A 17281-nucleotide genomic window follows, 5' to 3' on the forward strand; every position below is an offset into this window, starting at 1 on the left:
AGCATGAGACACCCTGAGCATAAATCAGCACTCGTCCTTCAAAAATCTGCCACTGCCGCAGACCCCCCGTGCAGATGGTGCCGGGAGGGATTTGCCAGCTGCTCGTTCCCTGCCTGCCCCAGCCCGAGCCCTGCTGCTGCAGACGGAGCGGTGCCGGGAGCTCCGGGGAGATCAGGCATCCCCTGCACATCTTCCGGCCTAGCAAAAGCCTTTAGGGAAGTGTGTCTTCCAGCAGCATTGCTCCAGCCATCACAGGATCCAGGAGACTTTTCAGAGCAAGGGGTTTTTTTTCATGGAGATTGCCAGGTTTAGATCAAACATTCTCTTTCTGAAAGCTGTTAAAATCTGAGAAGTCTTCAAAGCTTTGGTGACCGTATCCAAAACAGTTCTTAAAATATCTATCCAAAACAGTTCTTAATATATCTATCCAAAATCACCCAGAGCAGCTCTGTTTAAAGTAACTTTTCTTTTGATTTTTGGGGGCAGGAAAGTGAGGAGTGTTAAGTCTTCTGAAATGAAGGTGGTAAGATTTTAGAACCATTACACATAATCACCACAGTTTCCTGTTTCTTCTCTACACAAGCTATGTGGAGTAGGAATTTCAGGCAGTTTGGGGAATAAAATTAATGGTAAGATCTCATTCTTTCTGGCTTCATGGATTTAAACCTCCCCAGCACCTGAAGACAAAGTTTCTAGCAATGCTGGCAGGAGGGACAGATACTTACAAAGGGCAGTAGCTCCCCATGGCACCAGCCTGTGAGCAGTGCTCATTCTCCATCCTTCCCTTGTCCTGGCTGCCCCAAACCCAAACACCCTCATCTCTCAGTAGCCTGCTCTCTGCTCTTGTACTCACTACCCCACTTCCAAACCCCTCATGCATTTCTCCAGACATCCTTCATCCAAGCACTTCACTCTCATCCTTCAAATACTTCCCTCAGAGGACCGCCATGGATGCAACAAGTTGAGATCCTTTATCCTTATTAAAATCCTCATCCACTAAGTCTGTGACTGCCTACTCACCTTACCCCAGTGCTCTTCCCCAAGGTATGGGCAGAGCCCTTTCCCCCCTGTACTCATAATAAAACCATGGAGGCGCTGATGGGCTCGAGCCCCTGAGCTGATGATTTGGGAAGCCAGGTCACAGGGGTTGAACTTGCCTAAGGAGGGCCAAAACAGCACTGAAGAGGCAGCTCTACAACAATGGGCTGGCGCTGACAGATGATGGTCTTGGCTAGATCCAGCCATCATCTCTCCTGGTTGGACTCATTCCCTAACAAGCAGCCACAGACCCAGGCACCTCATCCAAGCCTCCCCATTTCATCAGCCAACATCTCTCCTTCCCAGCCAACACTATGCAGAAATGACTGAAAAGCTAGAAAATCCTTGTAGCTCCACTAAGAGCCACTCTGAAGAGAGAAGCCCAATATCCACTCACTGGGAAGGATCTGTGATGGCACTCGAGGTCCCAGAGTCCAGACAGACGCACCAAGGAAAACACTTGGTGCAGAGACATGGGTTGAAGTAAATGGAAATGTTCCATTTTTCACATCTCTCAGAGAACAAACGATGAACTAATTTTTTCTAAAAAAAGAAAACATGTCATAACTGATGCAGGATTTGACCCAAAACAATCAAATCAGATGTAGTAGGGACACCAGCAGCAGGCAGAACTAGGCAACAGCAGGAAAGGAGGGTTTGTGCCACCTCCTGAGAGCATTAGGAACTCACCTCTGCCTGACCTGCTTTTTCCTTGCCTGCACCACTCAGCCCATTCTGGAGATTGGCTCCTCAAACATTTGCATCGTTCTGCCTTCCTAGGACATGCCCAGTCCTAGTCCAAGTATTCCCTGATGTGGGACTCCCCTGTAACTCTCATTATTGGTCAAGAAGCAGCAAAAAAAAATTAAGGTATCATTGTAGGTCACATATCCATATTTGTGTCTTGAGCGTCAAAACAGGAGCAGCTGACTGTCTGCCCTTTGCCTCCACCAAAGTGTCCCTGGACTCCAGCCACAGTGCTGGGACTCAACTGGTTCCACTCTGGTCACTGGCCAGGGATGCCACTGCCACTTCCTTTCTCCCAGTAACATCTCCCAGTGGAACGCAAACATCATGGCAGGGTGAGATACCTGAGCTACTGACCAGACTCTGCAGTCAAGAGTAAGCTTCCCATCTCCTGCCCCTCCTTCCCAAAGAGATCCTGAGCTCCTAAAGCAGTCCATAGGACCACGTGCAGGAGTTGCCCATATGTCCAGGCTGATTTTAAGAACATTTCCATGAAAATTCCTAGTTTCACAGGTTTATTAATTGAAGTGCATAAAGACATCCCCCAGCCTATTTTACCAAGCACAAAAATACCACGATACATGCTGAAGAGACTCATTGAAAATTTCCTTCACTTGGTTAGAAAATGAGGCCAGTATCAGGTCAAGTTTTCCACCTGGTGCAAGTCACTAGAAAGAGATGGAGTTCATTGGAGCGACCCATCAACTTCCAGGTGCAGCTGGTGAAGATTTAAGCCAGTGAGGGAAGCCAGGACTATTACTCTGGATTTCCCAACATATCTAAACATTTTCCCACCTCTGACACTTGCAGAATGGTGAGTTCCATGGTACTGCACAATATGTCAAACTTTTGCTTTCAGAAAGCTTAAACTGGGAAGAGCCCTTCTAATGAATCCCCAAACAGCATGGTTTGGAGGCATGTCCTTAGCACAGCCCTCGAGCAAGAGGGAGTCTGCTGAATTTAAGCCTCAATAACATCAATATATCAGTTGTACCCCTGCAAGTTCAGAAAGTCAGACCTGCAGAACAAGGGAAGCTGTGCAAGAAAAGCCAAGAATCCAAAGCCAGCAGCTCTCAGAGGGCTCAGGCTGTGCTTCCTGGCGCACAGCTTACTTCCAGCATGTTTCTAATGGCAAACTAGATTTCCTTAGGAAATCCTTGGTCTTTGTGCCTAAGAGGCTCACTGTAAATTCTAAAATTTACAGACTTGTTTAATGTCTCTCACTGAGTAACATGTCCCAGAATAATTAACATGAGCGAGGTCAGGAAGGATCACAGAGTTGTTAACAGGTACATACCACAGAGAGCAGAGGTTTTAGAGCATCAATACTTAAAGAACAACATCTCATCAGCAAAGGAGCCCCTTGCCTCTACACCAATGCACTGCCATGCCACATCACCACAATTTCTTAGCAGCAGTCCTCTTTTTCAGCCTCTCCCTCCTCCTCCTCTTTTTTGGCTTAACCCCTTCCTGCCCAAAAGGAGATTTTGGTTCATTTTGCAGAAACCAGCTTTTATTTCAGATGTTGACAGACACAGAAGTTTATCGCTGATACAAATGCTCTAACCATCTACAGCCAGCAAAGACAGACAAGAGTCGCCTCCAGTACAATAGCCTTAGTCTTCAAAACTGCACATTCCTGAGTTATGGTGTCCAGGATTAGAGAAGAAGCGAGATTAGGACAATAAAATGTAGCTGGTCCAAGAAGTAACCAGCATATTCCATTTTCTGGCCTTTCGTTTGCCTTGTTTGAGATGTTAGCTTATGCCTTTGCCTCTTTACACTCTCAGGTGTTTCCCCCCTCCCTTAAGTTAAAGCTAAAATCATCATGCAATTGCCGAATCTCTACTTAGCAGTCTGACAACAGTGGGCTTGTTATCCTTGTTACCACTTGCTGCAGAGTTTAACTAGCGCAAGTCCAGCAGATGAGGCAGGACCGGGTTATTCACTGAAGACACTGTTACCTGTCACTATGCACGTGAATTTAGCATCAGAGTCCTCGGACACAGAACGGGATTTGATAGTGGTTTCAAATAGTGGCTGTGTTTCCTCCGTCAGCTGAGAAATGATTGCGCAGAAGGTGCTCCTGGAAGATTCAAGAAGCATTTCTTAGAGATCAAAGCACCAGAAAAATCAAAGGGTCTGCTTTCTGTCTCATCTCAGCAGCCTGTGTTCTTGTTGTACGTGCCCTCTTCCCTCCCATCATCCCTACACTTGCTCATAAGTCCAGTCCAGTGTCAGAGCATTTGACTGATTTCTCCCTCCTAAGATGACTGGCAATTTAAAGTGTTATTTTGGAGACATTCCCTTTGTCTTAGCCTTTACGGCTATTGGGGCAATGAATGTCAAGAACCATTTTAGTTCTTTATTACAACAAAACATCTCTTTGGTCAGTCAGCAAGCTCAGAGCCAGACCTAACAAAGTAATTTCCAGTTCTGAACTGTCAGTGTTTCAAGTGCTGTTCTGTTCACTGGGATTTTTCTTTATTTCTGAAGAATTCTTATGTCATTTTAGGCCAAGTGAACACATATCAAGAACACAGCAGCTGTCTGAGAATTAAGAAAAGCTGGCAGTTGTGGGATAGCTCACTGAGGGAGACTGAGCCTGGCTGGCAGCTTTCTGAGCTCAGGAATTAGCTGGGAAGCTGGCATCCATTTCCTGCCAACCTCTCACTGCTGCAGGTAGGACTCACAGTCCCTACTCCTTGAGTTCAGGCACTGACCTCAAAGTTTAGGCTGGGATACCCAAATAGCCAGAACTATCCAATCAGTGCAACCTGTGAAGCTCCAAAGTGGGCTTTGAATTTCCCAGATATTTCAGCACTGTTCAGTGAGAGCAATAAATCACTGTATTCATCCAGCACTGCCAACCCTGCTAAAGCATCACCAAGGGAGGCCCCAGAAGATCTGGGCTTTCTTAAATAAAGGGAAATTGTTAAATTCCAACTTGAGTCTTCATTCAGATAATGCTCTGAGACTCTTGGAAACTAGGAACTTCTTATTTAATTTTTCCCTCTGCAATTAAAACACTACATGTTTACAGTAGGAGAGGGGACCCCATGGTCTCAAGCAAAAGGATCTTGGCAGAAACAGCAAATATTACAAGAGAACTGTAGCTGGCAGCTCTATTTATATAATTTTTAGCAGTGAAAGACATTCCTTAAACAAGTGATCAGCTTCTAGAGACATGCAAGGGGTGGAACAAACCCCCAAACCACTCCTGAGACAGCTCCACCACGAGCAGAAGGGCTCAGAGCACGTGGTGGGGGCTCCATGAGGAGGACCCGAGCCTCACAAGCAGCCCTTGGCTTGCAGGCAGGATGCTGGTGCTGCTGCTACTCATGCTCTACCTGCTAAGGAAGCAAACTTGTTGAGGAAAAACCAGAAAACCTCACATTTAGCGTGAACCAGCAAGGGCAGGTGCACTGACAGGGACTGAGCAGACATGGCTGAAGGTGTCAGGAGAGCTCCAGGCACAGCAGCTGCCTGTTCCATCCACCCTGAAAACTTACCTGGAGGCCGCAGTGTCATGATTTTCACTCTGACTTCCTGCTAGAATGGGTTTGTAAGAGACACAGGGAGATGAATCCCTGAATAACAAACCACTGGAATGCAGCTGGAGTCTCACCCAGCTCCCAGGCACCTTGTGCTGGGTAAGGGTCGGGACAGGGGAAGCTCAGGCTGTTGCAAACCTGACTCATCTACTGTACGAGGGTTATAAGCACTATCTGTATCCAAACATATGTGTGGGATGGGGTAAAAAAACAGATTCCACAGCTCAGACTCTTTTTTGGGGAAACCAATGGTCCACAGGACACTGGTCCTGGTAAGCAACTCTTCACACAGTTGTGGGGCCAGGAAAGGGCTGTGGGAGTCAAAAGCCTTTTCAAACCAGAGAAACTTTTCCAAAGTCCAACCCCAAGAGAAAAAATGCCCATTTCCACGGAGCAAGGCAGACAATCCAATACCAAGGCAGTTACTGGTAGGGTTTTGATTCTCCCTTCAAAATACAGATCCCCAGTCCCATACCAGTAAATGCCTTTTAGATCCACATAACGGAACTTCCCAAGCATCAATGAACATTTCATACCCCAGCAGGAGAGCAACTGGGTCAGCATCTTAAAAATCAAGTGATGCACACACACACAGTGACACTCGGGACCCAGTTTAATCCCAGCACCACGCCACCAGCACCAGCAGGCAGCACCAGGAATAAGTCTGGTCCACTCAGTGCAAATCCCACAACCAAGTGAAATACAGCAAAGGCTACTGAATGGTTCAGGAAAGCAGCATGGCCAGGAGCTGGGGGCTCCACAGGCTCAGCAGATGAATCAGAGACTTGCCCAACCACACTTGGCAGGAAGCCTGGAAGGTCTATTGAGTCTTTCAAAGAAACCATTGTGTTGGCCACAGGGGTTTTGGAGGCTGGGCACTGTGGGGCTCTCAGCTGACTCATTCCAGCTGCAAGGAGGCTTGTCCAATCCAAATTGCTTTCTAAACCAGTAATTCAGAGTATTCAAGGAATTCGACACAAAGCACCAGCCGCTTTTCCTCCAGGGCCTTCCTGGAGCTGCATCCTTGGGGCAGAAAAAAGCCCTGGAGACTAGGAAGGAACCCTGGCAATTCAGTAGCCTTTTCACATTAAAGAGGGATTTCCATACAAAAGCCTGTTGGAGAAGGAGATTTGAGAAGTGTATTCCTCTTCATCATGATTTTCTTTTTCTGACTTTTTGGTTAGCAATCCCACAGCTACAGGGGTGTTCAGGAGAGGCCTTTCCCTCCATAGTCATTTCTCTACCTGCCATTGCAGCACACCAGCAATGCACATGCATTTCCAAATGTGTTCTTTTGCCAAAGGCAAAGTACAGCTGTACAAGTGCATTTTGGGGCAGAGTCCAAGTGAATGAGGATATTCACGACAGTGGTGGGGGATGGGGGAAGAAAATCTCTTTCCTAAAAGTCTCAGGGCAGGTATATCCAATTTTTAATGTCTCTGTATGGAAGTCTCACTTTAATATCAAGAAGTAGCTGAACACCCAATCTCTGGCTAAAAAAGAGAAATATTTCTTGCACCTTAATACAGAAATTACAATGAACATTCACTTTTCTGTCTGCAGTTCAAGAAAGTATTAGGGATCCAATCATGCAGAATGAGGCTGTTAGATCACTTCAGGTCTCTCGACTGATTAATTAATTAGTACCAGAGCACTACAGGTTAGTCATGTGCAGGCAGATTCAAAAAAGTGTTTGGTCAGAACAGTTTAATGCAACGCAGTTTTACCTTCCTAAACTGGAGGGACAGAATCTGCTGCTTGATAAGCTAAGCAAAAAACAGCATAAAAACCATTAGAGAGAGAAGCATGGAAAGGAGCTGAAATAAACAAACCGTTACAGAGACGTATTAATGATGAGTCGTTTTGCAGAGGTCAGAGTTCCTATTTAAAGAAGGTACAGCTGCCTTAGGCTGCCTGCCAGGATGAGCAAGCCACATTGTGAATTGAAATCAAAGGCTGTAAAAATGAAATGGTCGTTAACGGCAGAGAACCAGTGTCAGGACATTTATACAAGTAGGTTTCTGAGAAGCAGCACCTTGAGCCTTCCATGCACCAGCGTTGTGCTCAAAGCAGGCAACTCCCCCCGGGGAGGTGTCCAATTAATCAGCAGGAGGGAGTCTGGACCGGGACCCTCCCTTCTCTGATGGCAAGCAGGTGGCCTGAGCTGGGTGCCCTCTCTGCTTCCAAGGACAGCTCCTGGGAGAAGCTGAAAGCTCCCTGGTCACTACATATGGCTTTCCAGCCTGCCAACCAAATCACTAAGGTCTGGCAAAACATTAAAATAAAATAACAGAAGGAGATTTTACAAGAATCTACACGTTTTGCTTTCTTTGCAGGATCATGCTGTAACATTAACTGATTCAGGGAACAAAATCAAACACCCGAGTCCTGCACAAAGGACACCCGGACGAGCTACTTACCAGTGGTCACCAGCTCTCTTGAGGGAGTGTCTTCAAGGACTCATGTCCTAGCCAAAAGGCCACACTGCCAGATTGTGACAGTGTGACAACCTCTGCGCATTGACCTGCAGCACTCAGAAGCAGTTCCTCAGGCCCTGAGCTCACCCACATGGCAATCAAAAGTCTAAAACTAACCAGGGACTGACTAGTCAACAGAAGTAAGCTCAGGGATTTAATTGCACTGAGATACATAGTTGTGCCTATGCAACAACCTGTGGGATGTAGGATACCAGATTCCCACATCCGTCCACGCAGACAGATCAAACCCTCTCAGCTTCTGCTCTGAAGACCAGCGAACCACCAAACGTCAGTGCTCTATGAAGGTGCTAGAGAAGACAGCAGGAACAACCACCTGAAGGTCCACCTGAAGGTGCACCTCTTCAGGTCTCCTACCCAAATGTGCGAGTCCCAGTCACGTGGAAGTCAGCAGGACTCCAAGTCTTGCCCTAAAAATGACGACAGAGAGACTCTGAAAAGTGCTTCTGCCAACTGTATGTTCCACCTGTGGAGGCAGAACCTTTACATGAGTAGAAGAAAAAAAGTAGTTCAGCTTGGAGGCCTGACGCTTTACACAAATCATTGCACATTTACACCAGGGAAAAAAACCCTGAAGGGCTCACTGACTCTTCTCCTTCAGGAGAGTAAAGACAGCAGAAGTTTTAGACAGCTGCTCAGGAGCAGCTTTAACCCAACAAACAGGGATAGCAGTGGCTTCACCCTCTCCACCCCCAGCCACACAATCCTGATCCCTTCCCAGTGCCAGAGGATGCCAGAGACTGGGCGTTATCCAGCTGGGAAAATCAAACATTAACCATAACAGGCTGATCATCATGATCATCTCACACGATCCATCTTCCGCGTGCTGTGCTGGCCCATGGGAGAAGTCAGACAGAAGAACTTTGTCTGTGCAGCTGAGCTCCACCACCTGTGACATCCCTGTGAACTCCATGTATGTCCTTTCTGGCACTGCCAGGCACACCTTTGCATTACCTGCTTTACTGATCACCACTTCACCTTGTCCTCATCACTCACAGACATCCTCAGAGCTCCGAGAGCTCAAACTGCACCTTTTGCTGCTCTCACCCTGTCCTGACCTCCCAGGGATCCAGTTTCCTCCTCCCCATGCTCCTCCCAAGCACAACCACTGCAGGTGATCCCATGGACGGATTCATCCCTGTGCTCTGGGATGCCCCCAGGCAGCTCTGTCTGGCTGGAAACAACTCATGGGCTTAAACTGTCTCAACCACCAACTTCTCAACTGTAAATGAACCCAAAACCATTTTGCTTACCAATGCAAGGGAAAAACATCCTCTTGCCCTCCAGGAATACTAAGGACCTGGGCATCCCTTGAGGGAAGATCCCAAAATCCTTGCTGGAAAATGCTAGTGTAGGCAGAAGTGTGGTTTTAATCATCATTTCTTGCATAAGACAAATGAGGATGTGTCTTAGCTTAGATGTAAAGAAAAGAGGAGTCAGAAGGAAGGGTGTCTGTGCCATGAACCCCTTGTGCTCATGCATGTGATCAAACACTGAGCATTGACAGTGCTTTTTTTTTAATCCCCAGTGTTAAGGCAACGTGGGCTTTATTCACTTCACATCCTCAGACAACGCTGAACGCTGGACTGAGGGTCTCTTGAGGAGCTTTGATATTATCAGAAGAAAAAGGCCATGATGTATTAACTGAAGTTTAACCTCAATATGCTAAATTTGCTTTTCAGACTAGAGTTTTAAACCCCGAGAGAGGAAGATCAAACTGTGGATGCTGCAGCCAGCACAGCCCTGCCTGCAGGCAGCTGGTGCTTCACTTCAATTATGTTCCAGCATATCCATGTAGAGCTGCAACAGCACAACTACATCAGACTCTGAACCCAATCTACCCACCTGGAAATCCCAGTGTGCCTGGTCTGATCCTTGCTGGGACTGGGCTGTTTGTGCCCTGGGCTCCCCAGGGACTTATTAGCACAAACAGCACAGGGCTCTGCTAACGAAATGCAGCATCAGCAGTGGATGTGTCTCCCTCGAGCAAGCTCAGGGCCATTACAGTTACTGGATGAATGTAAACGCTTATGTTATCCTGAGGAACACATCTAAAGTGGTGAATCAGTCTCAAGTATAAGGTTTCTTTCTGCTGGAGAAGTGGAGTTCAAAGAGGTCTGCTCTAGGAATGTCCAGCATCAGTGGGAAGAGGCCAGCTCGGGCGCACCTCTCATCCATGAAATGAAGCTCAGCTTTTTATAAGCTAGTTCTGAAAATACAGGTTTGTTTATTAACAGCTGGACACAGAATTATACCCCTCTAGCACATACCTTCTACCAGTCTCAGTTCTTCTTTAAATTCTGTTGTATCAGAGGCTTTCAAATTCCTTCGGCCATTTATCATACTCTTAAATGTTTTAGCCCTTCGAGCACCCATAATTTCCTTTGGAAGTGAAGACAGCCTTCCCCATTTTTAGGCACTTGCCAAATTTCAGTTTTGCAAGGGCAGGAGGCAGAACTGTCAACACCACTCACTTTTTTTAACCACTCAAGTTGCTGGCCTGGGCTGGTACATCACCCCACTGGCACTGAAAAGTTAACTGCTTGAAAAACGTAGATGTTCAACCTGACACCTTTTCTAACCCTCTCATGCAATCACTCCAGGAAATCTCCCTCTTTCAGTATTTCTTCTCCTTGAGGTAAAGAAATCTTTCTCCTTCCAGCTCATTCCTCACATAGAAGTCAACAAGAGCTCAGGAGACCCTGAAATAGGCTTAACAGTGGCTCCATCCTCATATGGACAAGCACCTGAACTTGAGCTGCTTGAACTGCAGCAGTCATCAATATTTTTTCTGTGCTTCTCCACAGCATGAAAATTGAGCCACACAAGCTGCCCAGTGCAGGAAGGAAACAGCGAAGCGAGTCCTTGACAGCAAAGCAGAGACCTCTGAGTTATGTTTTGAGGGAAGAAGCCCACAGAGAGCAGGGCAGCCTGTCCATTCCGGGAGTCGGACAGAGGGACAGCCCTGGCAATCCCCTTGCTGACTCTCTGACCCGTGACATTATTTGGCATGTTTTACACATGCAGACTTCCAAGTATAAGGTTTCCTATGAACTTGTCTGCCTCCAAGGTTAATACTACTTGAAACAAATACAAGCCGCTCTGAATACTGCCTCAGCTGTCGGCAGCAAACCCTTTTCAACATTTAAAAGCCAATAATGAGGCTTTCATGTACATATGGTTATGCTTAGGCCGCTTTTCTGCCATGTGTCCCGCTCCTTATCAAGCACTCCATGCACACACAGAAGGGGTGTGCTGGTGTTCATATACCATGGCAGCAGCTATCAGCAGTCCCTGATAAAGCAGCTGTGAGGGCTGTGTTGCTGTACAAGACACATTGTTATTTCACTGATTGGAAAATGGATGTATTGAGTCTTTGCTTGTCAAGGTCACAGACCGAATCGATGTCAGAACTGCAGAAATATGGCATTTTTTTCTGCAGGTAATTTACTTTGTGCTGAGATGAACACAGACTTGTGTGTAACAATTGAGAGTTAGATTTCATTAACAGAGAAGGTGGAGAACAATACATTAAGTTACACATTCCTGTATCAGCCTCTGTAATGCTCTGAAGATGGCTCAGATCTGTGTATTTTAACTCGGAATTATTGCTGTTTCTATGGTCCAAATTAAACTTAGAAAGATACAGAGGAACAAGAAATAGCAAAAGAAAGCAAAGCAAATATTGGACAATGAGATGCCCAGGAAAGGTGACATCCTCCTGGCAGCTCACTGTGCATAGAAAAGAAGAAAAGTGAAAATAAAATTGCCTGTAACAGCTCTTCCTCCTTCCTCTTCCTTGGACCAGGTGATGCTGTGAAGTGTGAGACTGAGTCACTATGAGATAACAACCTCATTCACCCGAGACTCTCCTGCCCTCGTTGAAACAGCGAGGGTAGAGAAGGTTTTAATTTCTGCTGGGAACTGCATCTGCTGTAGCACAGGAGATGCCTTGTTTGGAGAGGACCACACACTCCCCTACCCTCAATGAGATGGGATCTTTGGCCTGGGAAACATCTCCATTTATGAGGTTTCCAGAGAAGAGCAAAGTTCTCACATGTGATATGCTCTGTATTTTAACAGTGACCCTGAAGGGCACTGCCTGTCCAGCCCCAGTTCCTCCAGCCTTGGTTATCACCTACACACTCATCTCTGCTTGGCTTTCTAGGGGATATATGGACAGGAGACTTTGGAAAAGGGGCTGAAAAATCCCCCTTTGGGACTGTTTGGGATTGCTATTCAGTGTTGTTATTAACTGCCAAGGAGCCCCACTCAGACCAGACACCACTATGCAAGTAATTGCACCAATGGGAAACAGATGCCTCTGTCCTACAGATCACAGGGTTTGAAGCTGAATCATTGGCACCTTTACTTTTGCCTTTCCAGTGGGTACTGGCTGTCCCTCCTTTTAGAGTTTGGGACACTTCCATCCCACAAATCAAACTGACCGAATGCTCCCAGGTGCCTCAGCTGGCATGTTACCCAGGAGTTACACCACTCCCTGCCAAAGCAAGGTCACACAGGATGATACAGGTGCCCAGCTGCTGAAGAGGGAACTGCTCTGAACTAAACATGCTTTTCAGGAAACAAGTGCTCCTGAGTTTCCAGCATACTTTATTATAGCAACAGATCTTTCTCCTTCATTTGATATTATGTGCAAAGCAAGAGGGACAAGATTGGGAATGGTTTCCAGCCAGAAGAGCCAGGTGGCAAGGCTGTCTCCTGAGCTCAACTGCCACCCCAAACAGAGACAGTCATCCAAGAAAAGATCAGAGGCAATGTCACTACACTCTATAAATATCTGCGTATGACAGTAGAAAGATATACAAGCAAGGAGGCAATGCTCTAATGAGACCAAGGAGCAGACACCTGCATGAGGCCAGAGGTGCACATCACTGCCAGCAGAGGAGTTCACCTGGGACTCAGGTGAAGATTTTATATAAAATTGCATCTCTCTGCACAAGACACTCTCCAGACTCACTAGTTCTTACAAAAAGGACACCTAAAGAGATGTCTTGGAGCTGTGGACTATGAATGCAGCTAAGGCAGACCATGGAAAGGACTGACAGCTCCTCCTCCCATTTCGTGAAATAATTATAGTCAAGTGCTTTGAGACATAAGAGGGTTTAAAAAAACCCCACAAACAAAACAGCTACCCCAAAATAAAAAAGTCCTGTCAGCAGCCAGGGCAGAAGGCAAATCACCAAGCTGCTCCTCACATTGTCCAATATCAGGTACATTAAAAGACCTGCAAAGGAAAGCCAGTGATCTCTTGACACTGAGTTGTCTGCTCACAGGAAAAATCCTTCCTAAATACCAGTTCCTGAGGCCACACAGCATAAATACCCTGAACACTCTGTCTAATAAAAGGATTATATTCTCTCTACAGTCATTTTCAAAACCTCTATTCTTTTGGCCCCTGTAGCACCACCTCTGGCATATTCTACAAGCTAAGAAACAGAAAAAGCATGTTCTTGTTTTCAAATTCATATCCTTCAATTTACACAACATCCCTTTCCTCCTATAGGATTAGAGAGACCAAGTAAGATCATCCAAACTGCCTTCTACATACAATCCCAGAATTGTTTGGGTTAGAAGGGAACTTAAAGTTCATCTTACTCCACACCCTGCTGTGGGCAGGGACACCTTCCACTAGACCAGGTTGCTCCGAGCCCCATCCAACCTGGCCTTGAACACTTCAGGGATGGGGCAGCCACAGCTTCTCTGGGAACCTGTGCCAGAGCCTCACCACCCTCACAGCCAAGAATTTCATCCTAATATCCCATCTAACCCTGCCCTCTGACAGTGGGAAGCCATACTCCCTTGGCCTGTCACCAAGACATTGTAAACAATCTCTCGCTATCTTTCCTGCAGGCTCCCTTCAGGTACTGGGAGGCCACAATTAGTTTACCCTGAAGCTTCTCTTCTCCAGGCTGAACAATCCTAATTTTCTCAGCCTTTCCTCAGACCAGAGGGGCTCCACCCCCTCATCACTCTGTGGCCTCCTCTGGACTCACTCCAAAGAGTCCTTCGTTTTTGGAAGTCCTTCCTATGCTGAGACCCCAGAGCTGACTGAAGAATGTGTCCACGAGTCACCCCAGAAGCAGGGATTCCCAGCTTCAGTTTCTTTTCCTAAAGATGCCTGCACGTACCTCTACTATGTCACTACACTTTCTACTGCTTTAAGAATGGGTGAAAAGAGCAGGCAAATATTTTTATTAAATACTCTCTATAAATACAAAGACAGCAACAGAGAAGCCTGAAAGAAACCCACACTTCCTTTAGACCAGAATATCCATTTTTGTTTTCTAACCACCACAGCAGCCTCCCACCGCAATTCTGTGTCTGCATCACTTGTCCCATGCCTTTGTTAGCTCCAAACCCAAATCTGTTCTGTGTCAAAGAGAACTGCTCAATGTTATCTGCCGTTCAGCATGTTGCTCATCTTGCTTTTCAAGTTCTCCCAGGCAAGCTCTCCAGATGCTCCTGGATTTAATTAAACTCATAATTGCTTTCTGAAAGTCTCCTTGCTGCACCATTCCACTCACTTGCTTTCCATAATTGTTATGATCCATTATTTAATTACAGGACAAAAAGACCCACGTAATTCAACCCCTTACCCTACATCTTAGACAACAACAACAGAGTTTCCACACATGCTGGCTCAAGCCTTCACCACTTGTAGGGTTCCACAGGGAACAAGATTTTTATATGACTCTACCCTAACTCATCAGGGAAAATGGAAGTTGCCATGGCAGGGAAAGGTCAGTTTTGCTATTTGGCAAATATTTATTCACCACTTCTTACAACAGAAGGGGCAGACAGTGGAGTTAACAGGCAAAACAAAATTGCCTTGCCACAGGCTTTGACAACCACAAACATAAGCGGATTGGAAAAAGGATTGGCCAGTTTGTGGAAATTGAATGTGCTGCAGATTTGAGTGTGGTAGCACAGAGTCCCTTTGCCAGGATTAGGCTCCCATGGATGGGAATTGGGGTGCAGCCCTGGCAGCACCAGTCTGACAAGTTGAAGGAGTTCAGGGCTCAGAGCATTGCAGAAATGGGCTGGATTTACCATACATCAGCCACAGAGTCGACCCAGCCAGAACACATCAGGTGCACTGCCCAGGAGACCAACATCACTCTATGCCTTCCTTAGCAGATGTAAGGAAAACTTCAGGGGATTTGGGGAACACTGGAGGTATTGCTAGCAGGATGGATGAACCCTCCTTTATGGTTAAACTGATTAAAGCTGCAATTTGAGCATAGTCAGGGGGAATAAAAGTCAAGCTATAGGCAATCCAAACACCTTGACATCTTCTTTATTAAATCCTCTCTCTGCCTGCAATCCATAGAATGGAGTCACCGGGCTCAGAGATTTTCCTGAGGCTGCAGGTTGTGGACCCTGTTTTGGCATTTGTTGGTGCTGAAGATGCCACTGTGTGCAGCCAGACCACAATTAGCTTGCACCCCACGATGCCAGCACAAAGGAACTGAATTAAGGCAGCTTCACTTCGGTGTTACCCAGTTTTAACACCTGACTTCCAAGCAGCCCTTTTTTATGTCTTTCAGTCCTGTGTTTATTTTTATGAATGTCTGACTCTTTGAGGCATCAATGCCTGACACGCTGGAAATGGATTATTTATAAACCATCAGCAGGGAAGAGGCACACTCGTTTGGAGACTGAACAGTATTCTCAGTGCATTCAAAGCAATTTTGAGTCTTTTTTTGAACACCTCACACAATCACCGACACCTTTGGCTCCACTGGCACATCGCCCTGTATTTTTGTGTGAGCTACCCTCAGTCAGGCTCAGCTGACAGCATGTTTCTCATACCTTCTCCCCAGTGAACAAAGCCTTATTTCTACCCCAGACCCTCTGCCTGAGGCCATTCCTGACCCAGGAATGCTGTTCTCATTGCTGTTGGCCCCTATCTACATTGTAGAAATGCCTTTTTGGCAATAAGATAAGGCACCCGTGTGGCCCCTCGCTCTGTGTCTGGTGTTGAGCAGCTTCACTACAATGAAGGCAGGAAGGTCAGTGCTGTTCCCTGAATTTAACTGGAGAGACAGACACTCATGTTTGTCAGGATTTCACAGGAAAGCCATCGACCAAGACCTCATCAGGGTCTGCAGCTTCCTCACGAAGAGAAGTGGAGGGGCAGCACTGATCAATCTCTGCTCTCTGGTGACCAGTGATAGGACCTGAGGAAATGGCTGGAGCTGTGTCTGGGGAGGTTTAGGTTGGATATTAGGAAAAGGTTCTTCCCCCAGAGGGTGACTGGGCACTAAACAGGCTCCCCAGGGCAGTGGTCACGGCCCCACAGGTGACAGAGCTCAAGGAGTGTTTGGGCAACGCTCCCAGGCACAGGATGGGATTGTTGGGGTGTCTGTGCAGGGCCAGGAGCTGGACTTGATGATCCTTGCGGGTCCCTTCCAGCCCAAGATATTGCACAATTCTATTCTATGACTCCAGGACTCCACACACCCACCCAGTTACACGTGATGCACGACACCAACACCCCCTGCCCCAGCAACAACCGCGACACCCCCAGCTCTTTCCAGGGGGCAAGAGGGACTGGCCCGTGGCCCACCAGCCCCTCTGGAGAGCCCAAGCCATCACTTGGCTTTTCCCCCTTGGGAATGGTCCGTGGGGAGAATCTCCACAGGGCACGATGAGGCCCAGGTGGCCACACCACTTCCAGCTCGGTTTGGGGCCGGGCGTTGCCTTTCGGCCTGGGAGGTGTCCAGCCTGCCCTGCTGCCCCTCCGGGCAGCCCGGCCCGCCTCCCCCGCGCCTCCGGCCCCCGCCCGCCCTCGGCGCGTCTCCCACAGGCGCCGTCCCCGGTGTCACTCGCACCGACGGCAGCGGCCAGAGCGGGGACACCCCCCGAGCAGCCCGTTCCCCCGGCCCGGCCGCTCTCACCTGTTCTGGGGCCGGATGCCCAGCAGGTAACTCCGCCGGTCCGGCCGCGAGGCCCAGGCCGCGCTCTCGGCCTCCTCGGCGCCATCGGCGTGGCCCGATCCCCGCCCGTAGAGCTCGGCGAGGGCCCGGCGGGTCGAGCCCATGGCGGCGGCCGGACTGAGGCTGCCCCTGCCCGCGGCTGCCCGCCCTGTCAGTCACCGCTGGCATTTATAGCGACCCTGCACATGCCGCTGTCAGTCGGGGTGTCGGGGACGTGACGCAGCCGCCACGGCCCGGCCTCTCTGGGCTGGCTGCCTGGCCTCTCCCTCTCCCCATGGCTGCGAGCTCCACTTCATCTTTTGGGAAAGAAGTCTACCTTTTTTTTTAATAATAACCTCCACCTCGATGAGAGGAATTTCTCACACTTCAAATGTCCCTTCACTCAGTGACAGGACCCGAGGGAATGGCTGGAGCTGTGTCAGGGGAGCATTAGGTTGGATATGAGGAAAAGGTTCTTCCCCCAGAGGGTGACTGGGTACTGAAC

General features: G+C 47.8%; 1 protein-coding gene across 1 annotated transcript in view; it reads right to left on the reverse strand.

Annotated features, from left to right (window-relative positions):
• Positions 1-16980, reverse strand: part of ALPK3 (alpha kinase 3) — a 32357-nt gene extending 15377 nt beyond the window's left edge. Inside the window, 4 exon segments of the mRNA XM_027697924.1 lie at positions 3750-3871; positions 7067-7105; positions 16759-16938; positions 16940-16980. Of these exon segments, the coding sequence (XP_027553725.1) occupies positions 3750-3871; positions 7067-7105; positions 16759-16938; positions 16940-16965 (367 nt within the window). The 5' untranslated portion in view covers positions 16966-16980.
• Between the last annotated feature and the right edge of the window lie 301 nt (positions 16981-17281).

This window comes from Neopelma chrysocephalum, unplaced genomic scaffold (assembly GCF_003984885.1).
Source record: "Neopelma chrysocephalum unplaced genomic scaffold, ASM398488v2 Primary Assembly neopelma1_124, whole genome shotgun sequence".
NCBI lineage: Eukaryota > Metazoa > Chordata > Aves > Passeriformes > Pipridae > Neopelma > Neopelma chrysocephalum.